General features: G+C 53.6%; 2 protein-coding genes across 2 annotated transcripts; one reads left to right on the top strand and one right to left on the bottom strand.

The window, feature by feature from the left end:
* Positions 1 to 6,776: 6,776 nt before the first annotated feature.
* TSSK6 (testis specific serine kinase 6) lies at positions 6,777 to 7,986 on the bottom strand. Its single transcript, XM_009435099.4, has one exon. It carries the CDS (start codon positions 7,984 to 7,986, stop codon positions 7,165 to 7,167), a length of 822 nt encoding a protein of 273 aa, XP_009433374.1. The 3' UTR covers positions 6,777 to 7,164.
* An 814-nt stretch (positions 7,987 to 8,800) lies between these two features.
* Positions 8,801 to 20,685, top strand: NDUFA13 (NADH:ubiquinone oxidoreductase subunit A13). Its single transcript, NM_001071788.1, has 5 exons — positions 8,801 to 8,894; positions 18,740 to 18,818; positions 19,839 to 19,910; positions 20,260 to 20,329; positions 20,566 to 20,685. Exons 1-5 carry the CDS (start codon positions 8,801 to 8,803, stop codon positions 20,683 to 20,685), a joined length of 435 nt encoding a protein of 144 aa, NP_001065256.1.
* Positions 20,686 to 20,912: the final 227 nt, after the last annotated feature.

Raw genomic sequence — 20,912 nt, forward strand, 5'->3', positions numbered from 1 at the left:
AAAGCCCTCCCCAGCGAACCAACCTCAGTTCTATGCAGTGGCTGGGGATCAGGCATCCAGACCGAAGTCACCTCTGCCTGCTCCAGCTTGGGTCAGCTGGGTCTGACCAGGGGGCCAGATCCGAGCCGCACCTGCCGGCCCCCAGCCCCAGCTCCAGCTCCTGACCTCTCCCAGCCTGGCCTGGCTGTTCCTCCAGGGCTGATGGCTGTCAACCCATCCTTGTGAGTTCATATGGACTGCTGCCCCTCCAAAGGGAGAGGGTCGGCCCCATGTCCCCAGGGAGCATTCCATCAGGGACAACGTACATACTGTGATGTAAACTTTTTTTTTTTTCCCCCAGGGGGCAAAAGTGTGAGATGCCTTAATCTTTCCTTCATTTCTGCTGTCTCGAACACTCTAGCCCATTATTTCCTTTCAGTTCCTTGCAGCATAACCTCTACGATAAGCCCCAAGCGGGTTGTTGTATTATGACGTTTATGATGTTCCAGGTGAAGGCATTATTAAGTACCTCTCTGGGTGTGGGGTTTGGACGCACCAGGATAGCTATTGATTAATGTTAAGGGTGTTCTACCCACAGCAAAGCACACCCTCTTAAACCGGGCACTGCCTGGGTCCTGGTCCCGAGAGCCCTACCAGGATCAGGTTCCTGCAAGCCGTCAGAATGTGGGAGCCCCCAGCCCAACTGATTGTAACTGTCCCCTGTTACCTGTGACATGAACCTCCAACAGCACCTGGAAACGGTTCCCTCTGTCAGCTGCTCTGTAGACAGGGCTGGGGAGATCTCAGAGTTCACACCTCGCCTGTTGTAGGGGAGGTTGGGGGTAGGGTTTGGAATGGCCAAGTGCCCTTGGAACCTCCCACAGCTATGGCCGTCCTGACCTCATCCCAGGAACTCTACGGTGACCAGGAACCACCCCTCTGACGAGGTCTGTAGCAGCCCTTCTCAGAGTGGAACAGCCCACAGTGCTAGTTGTGCCTGGTCTTACCTGTACTCCACGGACCTCGGTGAAGCAAAAGCTTCAGGGCAGAGGGAATGAGGCAACCCAGTGGCAGCCCCGCTGGGCCCCGTGGCTCCCGCTCTCCTATTGGACGTAGAGGCAGGGGAGAGACTTCTCTATACAAATATTCTCATCACAGAAGGGATGATCCTTGCTGCTCTGCCGTAGGGTTTTTGATGCCGAGCTATGCTGCACATGACGTTAACCTAAAGAACTTGGACTGAGCTTTTAAAAAAGGACAGCAAACAATTTTATAATCCTTAAAGTGTAATAGACGGTTACACTAGTGCAGGGTATTGGGGGGGCTCTTTGGGTGTGGAGGCTGTCACTTGTATTTATTGTGACTCTAAATCTTTGATAGTAAAACAAATGTAAAAAGAAATGTTTGCCACCAGATGGGAATAGAAGTTCCAATAAGCAGGCTGGAATGGGTGGCTATACGTTGTATCACGAGGAAGTTTTAGACTCTGAAGGATAATAAATGGATGATGTGTCAACTGGACTTTTCTTTTGTCCCTTCTGCCCTGGTTTCTCTGTATTGTTTCGTCCTAGCTTCCGAGGCAGGTTGGAGGGAGATGGAGGATGACCCTTAGCTAATGAGAGAAGCAAAGGGCGGGGTGCATCTGCTGCTGGGGCCTCACTGACTGTGGGGATGGAGTCCCCACGGCCCCTCTCCTCTGGAGCTTTGTGGCAAACTTACCCCATGGGCTGGGAGAGAGGAATGAGAATCTCAGTGGGGGCTGGGTTTGGTGGCTCACATTTGTAATCCCAGCACTTTGAGAGGCTGAGGTGGGTGGATTACCTGAGGTCAGGAGTTCGATACCAGCCTGGCCAACATGGTGAAACCCCATCTCTACTAAAAATACAAAAATTGGCCGGATGTGGTGGTGGGTGCCTGTACCCCAGCTACTTGGGAGGCTGAGGCAGGAGAATCGCATGAACCCGGGAGGCAGAGGTTGCAGTGAGCCAAGATTGCGCCACTGCACTATAGCCTGGGTAAGAGACCGTGACTTTCTCAAAAAAAAAAAAAAAATCTCAGTGGAATTTGCTTGTGTTTGCCGCATCAGCCTTCACGCTAGAGTGGTGGGTTTTCCTGGAGCAATTTTCAGGCTTGGGGCCTCGATGGTGTCTTTGCTGCAGGATGTGATATTACAGATGTGCAATCTAAGCACAGAGTCACCAACCTGGATCCAAAATGAACGACGTCCTGGCAAAAATGTGTTTTCAAGTGTTGATAGTTTCAAGTTTTATTCTTAAGGTGAGACCTGGGATCATTTTGCTGAATTTTAATGTGCATAAAACATGACCCTGTTTTACTAGGTGCTATTTATTTGAGGCAGGGTCTCACTCTGTTGCCCAGGCTGGAATGCAGTGGCTTGATCTCAGCTCACTGCAGCCTCAACCTCCCTAGGCTCAGGTGATCCTCACATCTCAGACTCCTCAGTAGCTGGGACTATGGGCATGCACCACCATGCCCAGCTAATTTTCGTATTTTTTGCAAAGACACATTTTTGCCATGTTGCCCATGGCTGGTCTTGAACTCCTGGACTCAAGCAGTCCTCTCACCTTGGCCTCCCAAAGTGCTGGGATTACAGGTGTGAGTCACCACGCCTGGCCCTGTTTCTTGTCTTTGAAGCATCCCTGCCTCCGGCCTGGGAGCTCATACCTTCCCCACAACTCCCAAGTGCCTGGTCTTATGGGCACAGAGCTGGTAGAGAACATGGTAGAAACTGAACCTCAGCCTGTCCAGTAGCGCGATCTCGGCTCATTGCAACCTCCGCCTCCCAGGTTCTAGCGATTCTCCTGCCTCAGCCTCCCGAGTAGCTGGGATTACAGGTGCCGCCACTAGCACGCCCAGTTAATTTTCAGTAGAGATGGGGTTTCATGTGTTGGCCAGGCTGGTCTCAAACTCCTGATGTGATCCACCGGTCTCAGCCTCCCAAAGTACTGGGATGACAGGCGTGAGCCACTGCACCCAGCCACTTTTTTTTTTTTTTTTTGAGATAGGCTCTCTGTTGCCCAGGCTAGAGTGCCTAGAGGCTCTCTGTTGCCCAGGCTCAGGCGATCCTCCCACCTCAGCCTACCGTGTAGCTGGGGCCAGAGGCTTGCTACAGGCATTTCTTGCTTGGCCTGAGAAACATTCCTATGGGGTGCTGTCTCCTGGGCTTGGCTCTTGGTTCCTCGTGAGGCTCTGCTTCCCTGGATTGGGCACAGGCTTGTCAGTGCAGTTGGGGCAGATTCAAGGGGTGGGTCCTGGGTCATGATCTCAAATAGCCTCTCCAGCTGAGAAAATGGGACACTCCCCTCGTCCCTGACATCTTGTCCCTGACATCTCATCCTCTCTGAATTGAGCCTTGGGTCTGTGGCCACATGGCAGGCAGAGACCCTGACCCCATCTGCTCCCACAGATTCGTCGGTCGACAGATGGCATGCACTATGCCCTGGGCCCCGGAGATGTGGCAGGAGCTATCCAGACAGAAACATATAGCACCTTGAGAGGAGGGCATAGGGTGACATTTTAGGCAAGGCTTGAAGAGGGGAAAAGTGCCAGGAGTGTGCAAAGGCTTGGAGATAGGAGCCAGCATGGCAGGTCAAGAACAAAAAGGGCAATGTGGTGGGACTGGGTGGGAAGACGGGGCAAGGGCGTGGGTTTTAGCTAAGTGCAGTGGGAGTCTAGGGAAGGTCCTGGGCCCAGTACTCAAGCTACGCCCACTCTGAAGCCATGCCCACTACCCCAAGGATGGGGTTTTGCCCCGTTTTCCAAGTGGGGAGTCTGAGGCATGGCCCCAGTCAGGAGCAGCACCCTTCAAATAAACCAGAGGGGCTAGGGGCTAGGTTTTATTTTATTTATTTATTTTTTCTTTTGAGGCAGAGTCTTGCTCTGCTGCCCAGGCTGGAGTGCATTGGTGGGATCTTGGCTCACTGCATCCTCCATTTTCCGGGTTCAAGTGATTCTCCTGACTCAGGCTCCCCAGTAGCTAGGACTACAGGTGCAAGCCACCCATGCCCGGCTAAATTTTGTATTTTTAGTAGAGATGGGGTTTTACCATGTTAGCCAGGCTGGTCTCAAACGCCTGACCTCAAGTGATCCGCCTCCCAAAGTGCTGGGATTACAGGCGTGAGCCACCATGCCCGGCCCCAGGAGCTGGGTTTTCTACCTCCACTCTGATGTGGTCCAGCCAAGACTGGAGGCTAGGCACTGCCCCTCTTTTAGCCTCAGTTTCCTCATCTGCAAAACTGAAGGGGACAGGGCCATATATCTATTTGGAGGGATGAAGATAGAGCTGGCACTGCATCACCAGGGCACCAGAAAGCCATTGAGACTGAGTAAGCAGGGGCTGGGCATGGGGAGACCCACCAGAGGAGCAGCTATGTGGGGCTCATATGCAGGTAGGCACGATTAGGATTTCCTAATATACCTAATAAATTTCCCCATATACCCCAAATGGGAGCCACTCCCAGGCTCTGTGGGGTCCTCTCTCGATTTCCTCCTTACCTTGCCATCTCCTTTCCCTCTCTCCCTCCCTATTCCAGGCAAATAAGCTTACTGGCCTTACTCAAACACGCCAGCTCTCCTCTTCCTGGGGAACAACCTGGACTGTTTCTCTTACCTTCAGAGTCCCTTGACTTTTTTTTTTTTTTTTTTTCTGAGACAGGGTCTCACTCTGTGGTCCAGGCTGGAGTGCAGTGGCACGATCATAGCTCACTGCAGCCTTGAACTCCCAGGCCCAAGCGATTCTCCCACCTCACCCTCCCAAGTAACTGAGACACACCACCATGCCTGGCTAATTTTTAAATTTTTTGTACAGATGGCCGTCTCGCTGTGTTGCCCAGATTGGTCTTTAACTCCTGGGCTCAAGCGATCCGCCCACCTCAGCTTCCCAAAGTTCTGGAATTATAGGCGTGAGCTGCCACGCCCTGCCCAGAGTCCCTCCTTGAACACCTCCCAACTCTACCTGGCATTTAGCACAACTTACAATTATTTTATTTCCATGTCATTCTTTTATTTTACTTGACTTTTCAATTGTCTCGTTTTCGGCAGGGATGGGCCCAAGTCTCTTCGCCATGAGCTCTGGGGCCTGGCAGACAGTAGGTGCTCAAGAAATGCATGACTACATGAATGAACAGAGGAAGGAACGAGCTAGTGGGTCCAGCTGAATGTCGCCCAGCCCCGCCCTGACTCCCCCACCCCCTCTTCCCGAGAGGAAAGGGACCCACAGCAGGGAGGGCTTCCCCCACCCCCGCAACGTCACTGTTGCTAGATCTGGGTTCAAATTACAGCTGTGAGCCGGGTGAAGTGGCTCATGCCTGTAACTCCAGCACTTTGGGGAGGTCGAGGCAGGTGGATCGCCTGAGGTCAGGAGTTCGAGACCAGCCTGGCCAACATGGTGAAACCCTGTCTCCACTAAAAATACAAAAAATTAGCCAGGCATGGTGGCCTGCGCCTGTAGTCTCAGCTACTCAGGAGGCAGAGGCACGAGAATTGCTTGAACCCGGGTAGAGACTGCAGTGAGCCAAGATCGTGCCACTCCAGCCTGGGCAACAAAGAGAGACCTTGTCCCAAAAAAAAAAAAAAAAAAAAAAAAAAAAAAAATCACAGCTGTATCTTTTTTGTTTGTTTTTTGAGACGGAGTTTTGCTCTTGTTGCCCACGGTGGACTGCAGTGACACGATCTCGGCTCACTGCAACCTCCCCCTCCCGGGTTCAAGCGATTCTTCCGCCTCAGCCTCCAAGTAGCTGAGATTACAGGCGCCCGCCCCCGTGCCCAGCTAATTTCTTTTTGTATTTTTAGTAGAGACGGGGTTTCACTATATTGGCCAGGCTGGTCTCGAACTCCTGACCTCAGGTGATCCACCCGCCTTGGCCTCCCGAAGTGCCGGGATTACAGGCGTGAGCCACCGCGCCCGGGGTTTTTCTTTTTCTTTTTTCTTTTCCTTTTTTTTTTTTTTTTTTTTTTTTTTTTTTTTTTTAAGAGGCAGGGTCCGGGGCGCGTTGGCTCACGCCTGTAATCCCAACACTTTGAGAGGCCGAGGCGGGTGGATCATGAAGTCAGGAGTTCAAGACCAGCCTGGCCAAGATGGTGAAACCCCGTCTCTACTAAAAATACAAAAATTAGCCGGGTGGGGGGACATGCGCCTGTAGTCCCAGCTACTTGGGAGGCTAAGGCGGGAGAATCGCTTGAACCCGGGAGGCGGAGGTTGCAGTGAGCCGAGATCGTGCCACTGCACTCCAGCTTGGGCGACAGAGCGAGACTCTGTCTCAAAAAACAAACAAGAGATGAGGTCTCGGCTGTGATGCCCAGGTTGTTTTCGAACTCCTGACCTCAAGATATCTGCCCGCTTCGGACTCGCAGTGTTGGGGTTACAGGCGTGAGCCACCGCGCCTGGCCCTTGGCTCTGCCTTTTGGCAAGTGACATCCATGTGGGCCTCAGTTTCCTTATCTATAAACTCCTACTTTACGTGGAGACAGGCCACCCTCGCCCCACCCCTGGCTGTTCCATTCTTAAAAGATGTGGACGGCGAGGCGCTGGGGTCCACTTGCTTCCCAGCCCATCATCACAGCGACATCACGACCCGGGGACAACAAAGCTCCTTTGAGTTTGCCCATACTGAGGAGCTCAAAAGGTCCAGGTTCGAATCCTCCCGACTCCCTTTTGAGTCTTGGAGCAATAACCTCAACATGCGTGACTCTAAAATAGGGTACCCGCGCCTGCCTTCCCCGGACGGAGCGATCGCTTCTCCACTAGTCCGCAAATGGGGGCCACCGTTAGAGCCAGGTGCGAGGAACAGCGAGTTTATTGCAGGTTCCAACCGGGAACCTGGCACCCACGGCTGGTTGGGAAAGGACGCCCTCCGCGCAGAGGCTGAGAGTTCCGCGCAGGCGCAATGCTTCCGTCCCCTAGGGTCTCGCCCCTCTCGGGGCCTGGTCACAGGGAATCGCGGATGCGCATGCGCCTCCAGCTCCCGGGATCGCGGAGAACGTGGATTCCGAACAAGGGCAACTGCGGACTCCCCCGTGGGAAGAAAGGGAGGGAAGTGGAAGGGAAAAAGCGCATGTGCAGCAGCACGCGGCAGCTTCGCATATTCCCTCGAAGCGCGCCTCTTGCGCGTGCGCCGCGCTGGCCCAGTGCCTTTGGCTGCAGGAATGGCTGGAACCACCCGGCTTCTAGCCGGAGTCCCCGGCGCGCAGCCAGCAGTTGCGCGCTACCTGGCCCGCGGAGGGCCTGGCGGACGGGCTGAACTGCAGCAGCTCGGCGATCAGGGCCTTGCAGCGCTCGGAGAGCTCGAGGCCTTCGGGGTAGAGCACGCCGCGTTTCTGGCGCCGGGGCAGGCCGGCGATGTCCGAGTCGTCGAAGGGCATGCACCCGGTGACCATGACGTAGAGCACGACGCCCATGCTCCACACATCGTACTTCTTGGGGTCGTAGGGGATGCCCAGGAGCACCTCGGGTGACGCGTAGGCGGCTGAGCCGCAGTAGGTGGTGCTCAGGTCTGGGTAGCCATGGGCCTGGCGGCCGAAGCCGAAGTCGGTGAGCTTGACGCGGCGCTCGTCCGGGCTCAGCAGCACGTTTTCGCACTTGAGGTCGCGGTGCACCAGGTGGTGATCGTGCAGGTAGCGCACGGCGCCGGCGATCTGCGCAAAGAGGTCGCGCGCCTGAACTCCGGGGATGCGCCCGCTGCGCTGCACGGCTTGCAGCAGGTCGGTGGCGGCCGCTTCCATCACGATGTACAGTTTCCCGTTGCACACCTCGATGAACTCGAAGACGTGCACGATGTGCGGGTGTCGCACGCCCCGCAGGATGGACAGCTCTCGCGGCAGGAACTTGTTGACGAAGTCCGGGGGCGCTCGCCGCCGGTCCACCACCTTGATGGCCACGGTACCCTTGTACTTCTTGGATGTGGCCACCTTCACCTTGGAGTAGCTGCCCTCTCCAATTGTGCGGCCCAGCTTATAACCGAGTTCGCTCAGAAGTTTGTCTCCCGACATGGTGGCGCCTAGGGCGCACGGGGGGCAGGAGGCGGCTGCTGTCGGGGGGCGGCCGGACTCCAATCTCGGGTCTAAGCCATGGCGCTTGGCACCTACACCCCCGCACCCCCATGTGCCCACTGCCAGACATTGGCCGCTGCTGTGCCCTTTATTGCCCCGTAACAATTTTTGCCTTGTGAAGTGACTGCGGGCGTCACTCCGCCTTAGGGTGGGGGTCCGGGACCCCGCCCCGGGGCCACCCGAGCCTCCCTGCTTTGTGACTCATAATCATCCTGAATGGTCAGTTTCCGATGAGAGGCCACTAGCAAGGGATACCCACCACCACCAGGGAGCAGAATCCGTTCCGGGGATTGGGGTGAGTCCGACTTCGAGCAGCAGCAGCTGCCCCCCAACATCATGTACCCAGCCCGTGACTACGTGAAGCCCTGGGCTTCGCGTAGAGTCCCTAGACGGGGCGAAAACGGGAAAAGGGGCCTTAACTGGGGCACCTGGCTCCTTTGAGAGCTCGGAGTTTCTGACTGGCCTGCGCAACACCCCAGAGGCAAGGTGAACGCGAGGGCCTTTAATGCAAGAACCAAGGCGAGTCACGCCCTGTCTGGGCAAAAGAGGAGTAAAGACCCCTCAGCTGCAGCCCGGCAGCGCATTCCTACCCAGGGTCCGCCGCCAGAGCTTTCCCGCGCGGTCGGATAGTTACACTACTGTCCGGGGCTTCCTAGCGCTGCAGCGCACCATCTCAAGTGCTTCCGCCACACTCATCATGGCGGTGGCAGTAAGTCACTTCCGCCCGGGACCGGAAGTGTGGGATACTGCGAGCATGGCGGCGTCAAAGGTGAAGCAGGACATGCCTCCGCCGGGGGGCTATGGGCCCATCGACTACAAACGGAACTTGCCGCGTCGAGGACTGTCGGGTCAGTATCACTCTGCGCCGGGGTCTCAGAGTCTGGGCACTCGGGGCTCGGGGGCGGGGTTCCGGGGACACAGGCGGGCCTCAGTTTTCCCGGCGGTGTGACCGGAGGCGGAGCCCGGGGATCCATCATAGCTTCTGTAATAACGCTAAGTGCTGCAGTTTGTTGAGCGCTTTCCCAGCTCCTCTTCCTTCTCGTAACAGCCCAGGAAATCGGTCCCTCTAGTTATTTACGTTTTACAGTGGGTTAAACTGAGTCATAGCCTGTGCTCTGGCCCTCAGCCACCCTTGGATTTCTAAGATGGGGAAACTGAGGCCCAAAGAAGGCCGCGGCTCCCCAAGGCAAGGCTGAGGCCGCAACCCGGAACCTGGAGGGAATTTACAAGATGTTCTATGCAGTGGTTCCCTGCTGGCAGCCCCCGCCTGCATGGTGTCCCAGGAATCCATATTCTTAAAATTTTCAATTTTTTTTTTTTTTTTTTGAGACGGAGTTTTGCTCTTGTTGCCCAGGCTGGAGTGCAATGGCGCCATCTCGGCTCACCGCAACCTCCGCCTCCTGGGTTCAAGCGATTCTCTTGCCTCAGCCTCCTGAGTAGCTGGGATTACAGGCATGTGCCACAACGCCTGGCTAACTTTGTGTTTTTAGTAGAGACGGGGTTTCTCCATGTTGGTCAGGGTGGTCTCGAACTCCCAACCTCGGATGATCCGCCCACCTCGGCCTCCCAAAGTGCTGGGATTACAGGCGTGAGCCACCATGCCCGGCGTAAAGTTTTCAAATGTTTAAGTAACACGTTAAATTTTGTTATCGGGCTCAGCACAGAAAATTGAAAAAGAGAACTTAAAAGGCGCCCATACTCAGTCCCCAGGTTAACAGACAAATAGAAACTTTTAAACGTAATCTAAGAGTGAATACATACATTTCTTTTTTTTTTTTAAGACAGGGTATGGTTCTGTTGCCTGGGCTGGAGTGATCTCTTGGCAACCTCCGCCTCCTGGGCTCAAGCCATCCTCCCACCCCAGCCTCCTGAGTAGCTGGGATTACAAGCATGCGCCCAGCTTTCTGTATTTTCTATAGAGATGGGATCTCGCCATCTTGCCCAGGCTGGTCTTGAAGTCCTGGGCTCAAGTGATCCACCCACCTCGGCTTCCCAAAGTGATGGGACTATCGGCATGAGCTACCGTGCTCGGCAGAATGCGTGTCTCTTAACAAATCAAACTTTACATTTAAATTACATGTTATGCACATTATTCCTCAATTTTAACACACACACAAAAATGAGCATGGTAATTAAAAACGTAATAATTCAGACAGTAGAAAAATCAGTGTGAGGTGAAAAGTCCTCCCCAGCCCCTTCTTGGTTTTTTTATTTTTTATTTCTACTTTTTGTAGAGACAGGGTGCAGCTATGTTGACCAGGCTGGTCTCAAACTCCTGGGCTCAAGTGATCCTCCAGCCTCAGCCTCCCAAAGTGCTGGAATTACAGGCATGAGCCACCGCGGCCAACCTCCTCTTGTTGTTCTTGTATCCCAGAACTGAGATTGGCAGACTTTTTCTATAAAAGGGACAGATGACAAGTATTTTGGGTTTGGCTGGCCAGAAAGTTTCAGTTACTGAGACAACCATTTACAAATGGAAAGTGTTCTTAGCCTGGGGGCTCTACAAAAACAGATTGCCTGTGAGCCAGGTGGCTCATGCCTGTAATCCCCACACTTTGGGAGGCTGAAGCGGGAGGATGGCTTGAGCCCAGGAGTTTGTGACCAGCCTGGGCAACATAGTGAGACCCCCACCTCTACCAAAAATTAAAAAAAAAAAAAAAAAGAGGCTTCAGGCTAGATCTGGCCCATGAGTGCTGTCCCAGAACACATTGGAGGAATATAATGCATTCTATTTCCTCATTTTTCTTTTTTCTTTTCTTTCTTTCTTTTTTATTTTTTGAGACAGAGTCTCATTCTGTCACCCAGGCTAGAGTGCAGTGGCCCGATCTTGGCTCACTGCAACCTCCACCTCCTGGGTTCAAGCAATTCTCCTGTCTCAGCCTCCCGAGTAGCTGGGACTACAGTTGGATGCCACCACACCCGGCTAATTTTTGTATTTTTAGTAGAGATGGGGTTTCACCATATTGGTCAGACTGGTCTCGAACTCCTGACCTCAGGTGATCCACCCACCTCGGCCTCCCAAAGTGCTCATATTGCAGGCACGACCCACCACGCCTGGCGTTGTTTGTTTTTTGGTTGTTGTTTTGTGTGTGTGTGTGTGTGTTTTTTTTTTTTTAGACCAGGTCTTGCTCTGTCACCCAAGCTGGAGTGCAGTGGCGTGATCTCGGCTCACTGCAACCTGTGCCTCCCAGGTTCAAGCGATTCTCCTCCCTCGGCCTCCCTAGTATCTGGGATTACAGGTGCGCGCCACCATGCCCTGCGAATTTTTTTTTTTTTTTTTTTTGAGATGGAGTTTTCACTTTTATTGCCCAGGCTAGAGTGCAATGGTGCAATCTTGGCTCACCGCAACCTCTGCCTCCCAGGTTTAAGCGATTCTCCTGTCTCAGCCTCCCGAACAGCTAGGATTACAGGCATGTGCCACCATGCACAGCTAATTTTTTGTATTTTTAGTAGAGATGGGGTTTCTCCATATTGGTCAGGCTGGTCTCAAACTCCTGACCTCAGATGATCTGCCCGCCTTGGTCTCCCAAAGTGGTGGGATTACAGGTGTGAGCCACTGGGCCTGGCCTAATTTTTTTTTGTATTTTTAGTAGCGACAGGTTTCACCATGTAGGCCAGGCTGGTCTCGAACTCCTGACCTCAGGTGGTCCCCCTGTCTCAGCCGCCCAAAGTGCTGGTATTACAGGCATAAGCCACCACGCCTGGCCGAGTCTCATTCTTCTCAGGTGTAACCTGGGCTACCCCACCCCTTCAGGTGTGCAGCACAAGGTCTGTTTCCAAATGTGCACCTGTGTGACCTGCAGCCAGACCAGGCCACAGAAGGACCTCAGGCCTGGAGGCTCCCTGAGCTCCCTGCTTCCAGCATCTCATTTTTGTATAAATACCCTGGTCCTCTCCCAGTTCACCACAGAGCAGTGGCCCCCCCTGTGCCAGACAGTGCCCTAAATACCACTGCCTGGGGTTGTGTCTCCTAATGGTGTGGACTTTTGTTACAGCACATACACACCCACCCCAGCCTTTCCCGGCGGAGGAGTGAGGAGGATACCCCTATGCTGGTGTGCTCTTTGTTTATGGCCCTGCTTTCATTGTTTAGTGAGCACATGGTTCCGGGCCCTGTCCCCAAGCGCTCACAGCTGAGCTGAAGAGATACAACACATCATGCCAGGATTTCTAGTTGTTGGTGAGGCCTGGGATAACCTGGGCCCACTTAAGCCAGGATGTGCCAGGAGGACCTCTCTGAGAAGAAGCCTGCTCTGCAGAAAAAGAGCAAATACACAGGCCCTGCCTCCTCTCCCTCTGTCCTCCTCTCCTGAGCCATGGTCCACAGTGGCCTTCCCACCAGACCTACTTCTGTGCTACTGTCCAAGGCCTGGTGGCCCCAAGCCTGGCACCCACTCCCTTCTGTCTGCCTGGGTCAGCCATTCACTCACTGCCAGCGTCCCAGGACATGATGGGCTGGCTCAGGCTGCTTTTTGTTCTCTTTTTTTTTTTTTTTTTGAGACAGAGTCTTGTTCTGTCACTCAGGCTGGAGTGCAGTGGCGCGATCTCAGCTCACTGCAAGGATGGTCTCGATCTCCTGACCTCATGATCCACCTACCTCAGCCTCCCAAAGTGCTGGGATTACAGGCATGAGCCACTGCGCCCGGCTGGCTCAGGCCCCTTTTAATCCATGCCGCTTCTGAAGTGACTTCCACCCCACCTCCTCCACTATCTCCCACACCCAGTTCTCCTGTCCCCACTCCCTCCTGAGCCTAGCAGGCAGCCCTTTCCTTTTCATCTTGTGTCTTTAATATATTTATTGAGGTTCCAATACCATACCACACAACTCACTCATTTAAAGTCTGTCCAATTTAATGGCTGTGAGCGGTGGCTCATGCCTGTAATCTCAGCCCTTTGAGGACAAAGCGGATGGATCACCTGAGCTCAGGAGTTGGAGACCAACCTGGCCAACATGGCAAAACCCTGTCTCTACTAAAAATACAAAAGTTAGTCGGGTATGGTGGTGCACACCTGTAATCCCAGCTACTTGGGAGGCTCAAGCAGGAGAATCGCTTGAACCTGGAAGGCGGAGGTTGCAGTGAGCCAAGATCTTGCCTCTGCACTCCAGCCTGGGCAACAGAGTAAGACTCCATCTCAAAAATAATAATAATAATATAGTGAAGTGTGTCCAATTTATTGATTTTTTAGTATATTCACAAAGTTGTATGGCCATTGCCATGATCAGAATTTAGACCACTTTCATTACCCAAAAGAAACCCCGTCTTCCCTATTAGCAATCATCCCACCCCTGGCAAACACTAATCTGCTTCCTTCTCTGTGGATTTGCCTGTTCTGGCCATTTCCTATCAGTAGAGTCATAGACCGTGTGGCCTTTTGTTTCTGGCAAATTAATATCCAGCACCAAGTGTTGTGTTTTCATTTTTTGATGGGCACTTGGGTCATCCACCTACTCTTTGGCTGCTGTGAATAATGTGAGTATGGCTGCCATGAAGATTCATGCTGTACAGGTGTTTGTATGGATGTAGATTTTCATTTTTCCCTTGTGAACTTTCCCCTAAGAGACAAACCACTGGATCATATGGTAACTTCGTGTTTAACATTTTGAGGAACTGCCAAATTGTTTTCCAAATTGGCTGCACCATTTTGTGCTTCCACCTGCAATGTATGAGAGTCCCAATTTCTCCACGTCTCAACAACACTGATTATTTTCCATTTTTTTGATCATAACCACCATCCTAGCGCATGTGAAGCGGTATTTCGTTATGGTGGAGTTTTTAAAAATTCTTTTTGGGTCTTTTTTTGCTCAGTTTTCTGGGCATTGATCGTTGATTTGCATATCACTGCTGGCTGATGATGTCGAACATTTTCTCATGTGTTTTATTATTTTTATTTTTTATTATTTTTTTCAAGAGATGGGGCCTCAGTGTTTCCCAGGCTGGTGTGGAACTCCTGGGCTCAAGCTGTCCTCCCGCCTCAGCCTCTCAAAGTGCCGAGATTCTAGGAGTGAACCACCACCTTTGCATGTGTTTATTGGCCATTTGTATGTCTGTCTGTGAGAAACGTGTATTCAAATCCTTTATATATTTTTAGTAGGGTTTTTTGTTTGTTTGTTTGTTTTTTTGAGATGGAGTCTTGCTCTGTCGCCCGGGCTGGAGTGTAGTGGCACGATCTCGGCTCACTGCAAGCTCCGCCTCCCGGGTTCACGCCATTCTCCTGCCTCAGCTTCCCGAGTAGCTGGGACTTCAGGCACCTGCCACTGCGCCCGGCTAATTTTTTGCATTTTTAGTAGAGACGGGGTTTCACTGTGTTAGCCAGGATCGTCTCGATCTCCTGACCTCGTGATCTGCCCGCCTCGGCCTCCCAAAGTGCTGGGATTACAGGTGTGAGCCACTGCGCCCGGCTTAGTAGGATTTTTTAAATTATTGAATTATTGAGTTGTAAGATTGTGTATACATATGTTGTCTTCTCAGCTAATTGATAGTTTCATTTACAGCACAAAAGTTTTTAATTTCAATAAAGTCCGGGCTGGGCACGGTGGCTCATGCCTGTAATTCCAGCACTTTGGGGGGCAGAGGCAGGCGGATCACTTGAGGTCAGGAGTTTGAGACCAGCCTGGCCAATATGGCAAAACTCCATCTCTACTAAAAATACAAAAATTAGCCGGGCGCGGTGGCGGGCACCTGTAGTCCCAGCTACTCAGGAGGCTGAGGCAGGAGAATGGCGTGAACCCGGGAGGCGGAGCTTGCAGTGAGCTGAGATTGTGCCACTGCACTTCAGCCTGGGCCACAGAGTGAGACTCCATCTCAAAAATACATGTATAATAATAATTTCAATGAAGTCCAATTTCTGTATTTTTCCTTTTGTCACTTGTGCTTCTGGTGTCATATCTAAGAAACCTAGTTTGAGGTCACAGAGAGTGACTTACATTTTCTTCTAAGAGTATTATAGTTTCAGCTCTTACGCTTAGGTCTTTGATCCTTTTTTTTTTTTTTTGAGATGGAGCCTCGCTCTGTCGCACAGGCTGGAGTGCAGTGGCGCGATCTAGGCTCACTGCAAGCTCCGCCTCCCAGGTTCACGCCATTCTCCTGCCTCAGCCTCCTGAGTAGCGGGGACTACAAGTGCCAGCCACCACGCCCGGCTAATTTTTTGTATTTTTAGTAGAGACAGGGTTTCACCGTGTTAGCCAGGATGGTCTCGATCTCCTGACCTCGTGATCCGCCTGCCTCGGCCTCCCAAAGTGCTATAATTACAGGCGTGAGCCACTGCGCCCGGCAGGTCTTTGATCCTTTTGAGTTAATTTTTGTGGATGGTATAAAGAAGGAATGCATCCTCATTCTTTAGCATGTGGCTGTCTGGTTATCCCATTTGTTGAAAAGACTGTTTTCTCTCCCATTGAATTATCTTGGCACCTTTGTCCAAAATCAATTGACCATAAATGTGAGGGTTTATTTCTGGACTCTCAGTTCTGTTCCATTGATGAACATCTCTGTCCTATGCCAGTGCCACACTGTCTTGTACACACAGCTGTGGGATAAGTTTTGAAATACTGAAGTGTGAGTCTTTCAACTTTGTTCTTTTTCAAAATTGTTTTGGCTATTCTGGTCCCTTGCATTTCCATATGAATTTCCCAACCTGCTTGTCAGTTTCTGCAACAGGAAAAGAAATGGTTGGGATTCTGATGGGGATTGCGTTTCAAATCTGTATCAGTTTGCACAGCGTTGCCATCTGCACAATGCTAAGTGCTCCAATTCTTGAACACAGGATGGGTTTTTATTTATTTTGGTCTTCTCTTAAGAATGGCCAAGGCCGGGCTCAGTGGCTCATACTGGTAGTCCCAACACTCTGGGAGGCTGAGGTGGGAGGATTGCTTGAGGCCAGGAGTTCAAGACCAGCCTGGGCAACATAGCAAGACCCTGTTTCTATGAAAAATATATTTTTCTTTTTTTGTTGTTTTTGTTTTTGGTTTTGTTTTTTGAAACAAAGTTTTCTCTGTCACCTAGGCTGGAGTACAGTGGTGCCATCTCAGCCCACTGCAACCTTGACTTCTTGGGCTTAAGTGATACTCCCGCTTCAGCCACCCAAGTAGGTGGGACCACAGATACGTGCCACCACATCTAGCTAATTTAAAAATATGTAATTTGGGCCGGGCATGGTGGCTCATGCCTGTAATCCTAGCACTTTGGGAGGCCGAGGAAGATGGATTTACCTGAGGTTGAGAGTTCCAGACCAGCCTGGCCAACATGGTGAAACCCCGTCTCTACTAAAAAATACAAAAATTTAGCTGGGCACAGTGGCGTGCGCCTGTAATTCCAGCTATTCAGGAAGCTGAGGCAGGAAAATCACTTGAACCTGGGAGGCGGAGGTTGCAGTGGGCTGAGATCGCACCACTGCACTTTAGCCTGGGCTACAGAGCGAGACTTTGCCTCAAAAAATAAAATAAAATACGTATTTTGTAAATGTTTCACTGTGTTGCACAGGCTAATTGCAAACTCCTAGTCAAGTGATCCTCTCACCTCAGCCTCCCAAAATGCTGGGATTACAAGCGTGAGCCGCTGCGCCCAGGTGAAAAAATTTGATCCCACCACTGCACTCCAGCCTGGACAACAGAGAGAGGCCCGGTCTCCAAAACCAAAAACAAAAAGAATGGTCCACACACCCTTTTGTGCGTGCCCCTCACCATGTTCCCCACCAGACTAGCAGTTCCTAAGACACAGACTCTGAGGCCTGGGGCCTTGGCCCCCCTGTGGTTGGCGAGGAGGAAGAGCCCTGTGCAGGCTGCATGCAAATACAAGAGGCCCTGCATTGTTTCTGTCATCTCATACATCTCTGTTCTATGCCAGTGCCACGCTGTCTTGTACACACAGCTGTGGGATAAGTTTTGGAATTTATTTCTTCTTTGGAATTTATCTTACAGATGGGCCTGCGTATGAGTGCGCAGGTGTGAGGGTGCAGGTTCTCCCCAAGGGCCCATTTTCTGCACCAGAAGGCTGAGGGCAGCCCAGGTCTGTCCCCTGGGTTCTCTGTAGCCATTGAAAATAATGAGATATGGCCGGGCACGGTGGCTCACGCCTGTAATGCCAGCACTTGCAGGTGGATCATGAGGTCAGGAGTTCGTGACCAGCCTGGCCAATATGGTGAAACCCTGTCTCTACTAAAAATACAAAAATTAGCCAGGCGTGGTGGTGGGCGCCTGTAGTCCCAGCTACTCCGGAGGCTGAGGTGGAAGAATCGCTTGAACCCAGGAGGCAGAGGTTGCAGTGAGCCAAGATCTTGCCACTGCACCCCAGCCAGGGCAACAGAGTGAGATTCCGTCTCAAAAATAAATAAATTAAAAAAAAGAAAAGAACGAGATATGACCAGCCTGGGCAATATAGCAAGACCCCATCTGTACAAAAATTAGTTAACTGGACATGGCACATACCTGGGGTCCCAGTTACTCGGGAGGCTAAAGTGGGAAGATCACTTGAACCCAGGAGTTGGAGGCTGCATTGAGCCATGATTGCGCCCCTGCACTCCAGCCTGGGTAGCAGAGTGAGACCTTGTCTCAAAACCAAAAACCAAAAAAGGAAAAAAAAAATGAACAAGGCAGCTGATGAAACCTCCCATGTGCTAGACAGGAGGCTGAGAGCTGGGAGCTGGCCCTGAGCACCCTGGGCCTCTCCAGAGATGTGCCTCTGAGCCCGGACCCAGCACACACTCATTACCTGTAGTATGGAAATGTCTTAGCCCTGACTTGGGCTTCTAACAGGTTAAATAACCAGGTACAAATTTGAGCCAGTTTCTCATTTATCTCCGGGTCTAGCAGAGGTGCCCCCGTGAGCTCCATGCTGGAGCAGAGCTGAAGGCAGAAGAGCATGACAGGTGCAGAGCAGGGCCCGGCAGGCACAGAGTAGCCCCAGCAGGCATAGGGCAGGGCCCAGTGCCCTGGAGGCCTGGAGATGGCCTTGCCTTCCACCTGCTGGTCATTTCCTGGGTGTTCACTGGAGCCCGGCCTGCCTGAGCTTTTCATTCATCCCACCAAGCGCAAAGCCTGTCCAGAGAAGAGACTGGGGCTGGAAGGATCTGGAGGGTGCAGGGTGAGCCTGGGAGCCAGATCCCAGACAGCCCAGGCCTCTCTGAAGATCCCAGTGGGCCCCCAGCCTGTCAGTCAGGATTAGAGCAAGGCCCCACTGGTGCTCAGTAAATATTCATGATGGCCTAGGTCCTTCCTGGGGTGCAGGGCAGGGGGCTTCACCCTGCAGAGCCAAGAGGTAGCACGGCCACCCCTAGAGTCCGGGGGGTGGCTGGGCAGCCCCCACAGGGCACTGCCTGTCCCTGGCAGCTGTGTGCAGCCCCCGCAGGGCAGCACGCGGAACTGTGGCCCAGGTGGCTGGGAGCCACCATGGACACTGTCAGAACCGCCCTCCCACTTCAGGGCCAGCCTGCCGCCCAGGGTCCAAACAGCCTTCTAGAACACGATGGAGCTGGGGCCCCCCTAGCAACCACCATCTAGACCCTCAGGCCTCCTGAGGTTGCTGCCTGGCTTGTACCTTTCAGAAAACCCCTGGCATGGGGGCAGAGGTGTCACAGTCCAAGCAGCCTCACTCCTGAGAAGCCGCCAGTGTCCCCTGATTGCAGAGTGGGCAGCGCCTGGAGCTGTGGAGGAGGGTGTCTGGGGGCGGGCTGGCCCGCTGAGCAGCGCCTCTCTTCACAGGCTACAGCATGCTGGCCATAGGGATTGGAACCCTGATCTACGGGCACTGGAGCATAATGAAGTGGAACCGTGAGCGCAGGTAGGGCCCCTGGTGGGCGTTGTCTGAAAGTCCCCCCACCCCCCGGCCAGTTGTCGGGGTCCTGTAGCATTCCGCTGTTGTCCGTGCTGGCGAGGGGTGAACGGGCCCCTTGGACTTGGCCGTGCAATCCCAGGCCCCAGAAAGTGCAGATCCAGACCCAGCACTTCCACTTCTAGGCTCTGTCCTCGAGATGTCTCCATGTCTGCAGTCCCAGCACTTTGGGAGGCCAAGGTGGGAGCATTGCTTGAGCCCAGGAGTTCAAGACCAGCCTGGGCAACAGAGGGAAACCCTGTCCTCGCCACCCCAAAAAATGTGTCTAGTGAGGAGGGTTGGGACCCGTGGATCCAGGTTAGGACAGGATATGAGTGGGGGGCCTGCCTCGGGCCCTCTAAGCAGGATTTTGTCAGAGGTGACCAGGCTCAAACCAGACCACACCAGGCAGTGGACACACAGGGCCAGATGAACTAGGGCCAGGCGCCCCCCTCTCCCTGTGTCACAGGCTGGGCACTCCTTCCCCACCCCTCCCCCCACTCCAACGCAGGCCAGGCAGGACTGGGAGATGGGGGTCATTGCAGGGAACTTGGAAACTGCCAGAAAGCAGGGAGAAGAAAGGAAAGATTGTGGCCCCGCCTGCCCCAGCCTCACACACTGTGATTATTTTGAGATGAAGGGGACGTGGTTTTGTGAGGCCCAGAGCCCCGTGATGAAGTCACCCCCTCTTCGTCGCGATCATCAGGCAGAGTTATTTTTAGGATAAAAAAAGTTTTTAATTGAAAAGAAAGTAGAAAGCCAACAGTCTTGTGGGCAGTCACCCGTGCAGCTGCCTGCACCCGCCCTCCTCTCAGGCTCCTGGTGGGCTCTGCCCACGGCCCTTGCCCTTCCCGCGACCCTCGCCCTGCCTGCCTCCCCGCCCCCCTCCGCCTCTTCCCCCAGCAGCACCCTGGCCCCTGAGGTCTGTGCTGCCTGTGCTCCCCCGACCCAGTCTGGTCTGACCTGAGTGTGGGTTTCGGGCTTTCACAGGCGCCTACAAATCGAGGACTTCGAGGCTCGCATCGCGCTGTTGCCACTGTTACAGGCAGAAACCGACCGGAGGTAGCACCGCAGGGGCCAAGGTCGGGAGGTCACTGGCCGGAAGGCCCCAGGCTGCAGGGCCTGACCTGCATCCCCGAAGGTGGCCAGAATGCACGTGGGGGCCATCACCCTGTGCCGTCAGCTGGCATCCTCAGGCGTGGAGACTTAGTGGAGACCCAAGGGGGCGAATCGGAAGGCTTCCTGGAGGAGGAGGCAGCACTGGGGTTGGGGCAAGAGAAAAGCTAGGAGTTGGCTGGGGGAAAAGGAGACAGGGTCGGAGGGAGGCTTGAAGGGGTGCTACCAGGGGCCCTAGGCAGGGGCCCCTCAGGGCACTGAGGCCCCACCCCCACCATCGGCCCCATCCCCACAGGACCTTGCAGATGCTTCGGGAGAACCTGGAGGAGGAGGCCATCATCATGAAGGACGTGCCCGACTGGAAGGTGGGTCCCGGCTGGGAGGGCAGAGGTGCCAGCCACGGCAGAGACAGGGCCTGGGGTTGGGGAGCTCCCACAGCTTTCTATAGAAACCCCAGGACCAAGGGGGTGGTGGGTGCCAGGTCCCACAAGGGAAGGCTGTAGCGCCTGCCATGCACAGGGGCCACTGGTCCTGGGGGATGGGTCCTAGCAGGCTGTATATGGGTGGCTGTGCCTCTACCCATACCCCACTGTCCCCACAGGTGGGGGAGTCTGTGTTCCACACAACCCGCTGGGTGCCCCCCTTGATCGGGGAGCTGTACGGGCTGCGCACCACAGAGGAGGCTCTCCATGCCAGCCACGGCTTCATGTGGTACATGTAGGCCCTGTGCCCTCCGGCCACCTGGATCCCTGCCCCTCCCCACTGGGACGGAATAAATGCTCTGCAGACCTGGCCTGCCTGTTTTCCTGGGGACTGGGGGAGAGAAGGGGGAGAGGGCCCAGCTAGGCACCACCGGATCACATGTAGCATGGGGACGCAGCAGATATGCACAGGGTGACCTCAAAACACACCTAGGGGCTGCCCCTGGATCCACTGGCGGCCGCCTCT

The sequence above is a fragment of the Pan troglodytes genome, chromosome 20 (assembly GCF_028858775.2).
Source record: "Pan troglodytes isolate AG18354 chromosome 20, NHGRI_mPanTro3-v2.0_pri, whole genome shotgun sequence".
Lineage (NCBI taxonomy): Eukaryota > Metazoa > Chordata > Mammalia > Primates > Hominidae > Pan > Pan troglodytes.

What these genes read in the sequence shown, in the direction of transcription:
- TSSK6 (XM_009435099.4), bottom strand. Translation starts at nt 7,986, where the DNA reads ATGTCGGGAGACAAACTTCTGAGCGAACTCGGTTATAAGCTGGGCCGC.
- NDUFA13 (NM_001071788.1), top strand. Translation starts at nt 8,801, where the DNA reads ATGGCGGCGTCAAAGGTGAAGCAGGACATGCCTCCGCCGGGGGGCTAT. An exon ending in GCCGCGTCGAGGACTGTCGG is followed by an intron (nt 8,895 to 18,739) that starts GTCAGTATCACT and finishes CTCTCTTCACAG; the next exon opens with GCTACAGCATGCTGGCCATA. An exon ending in CAGGCAGAAACCGACCGGAG is followed by an intron (nt 19,911 to 20,259) that starts GTAGCACCGCAG and finishes CCATCCCCACAG; the next exon opens with GACCTTGCAGATGCTTCGGG.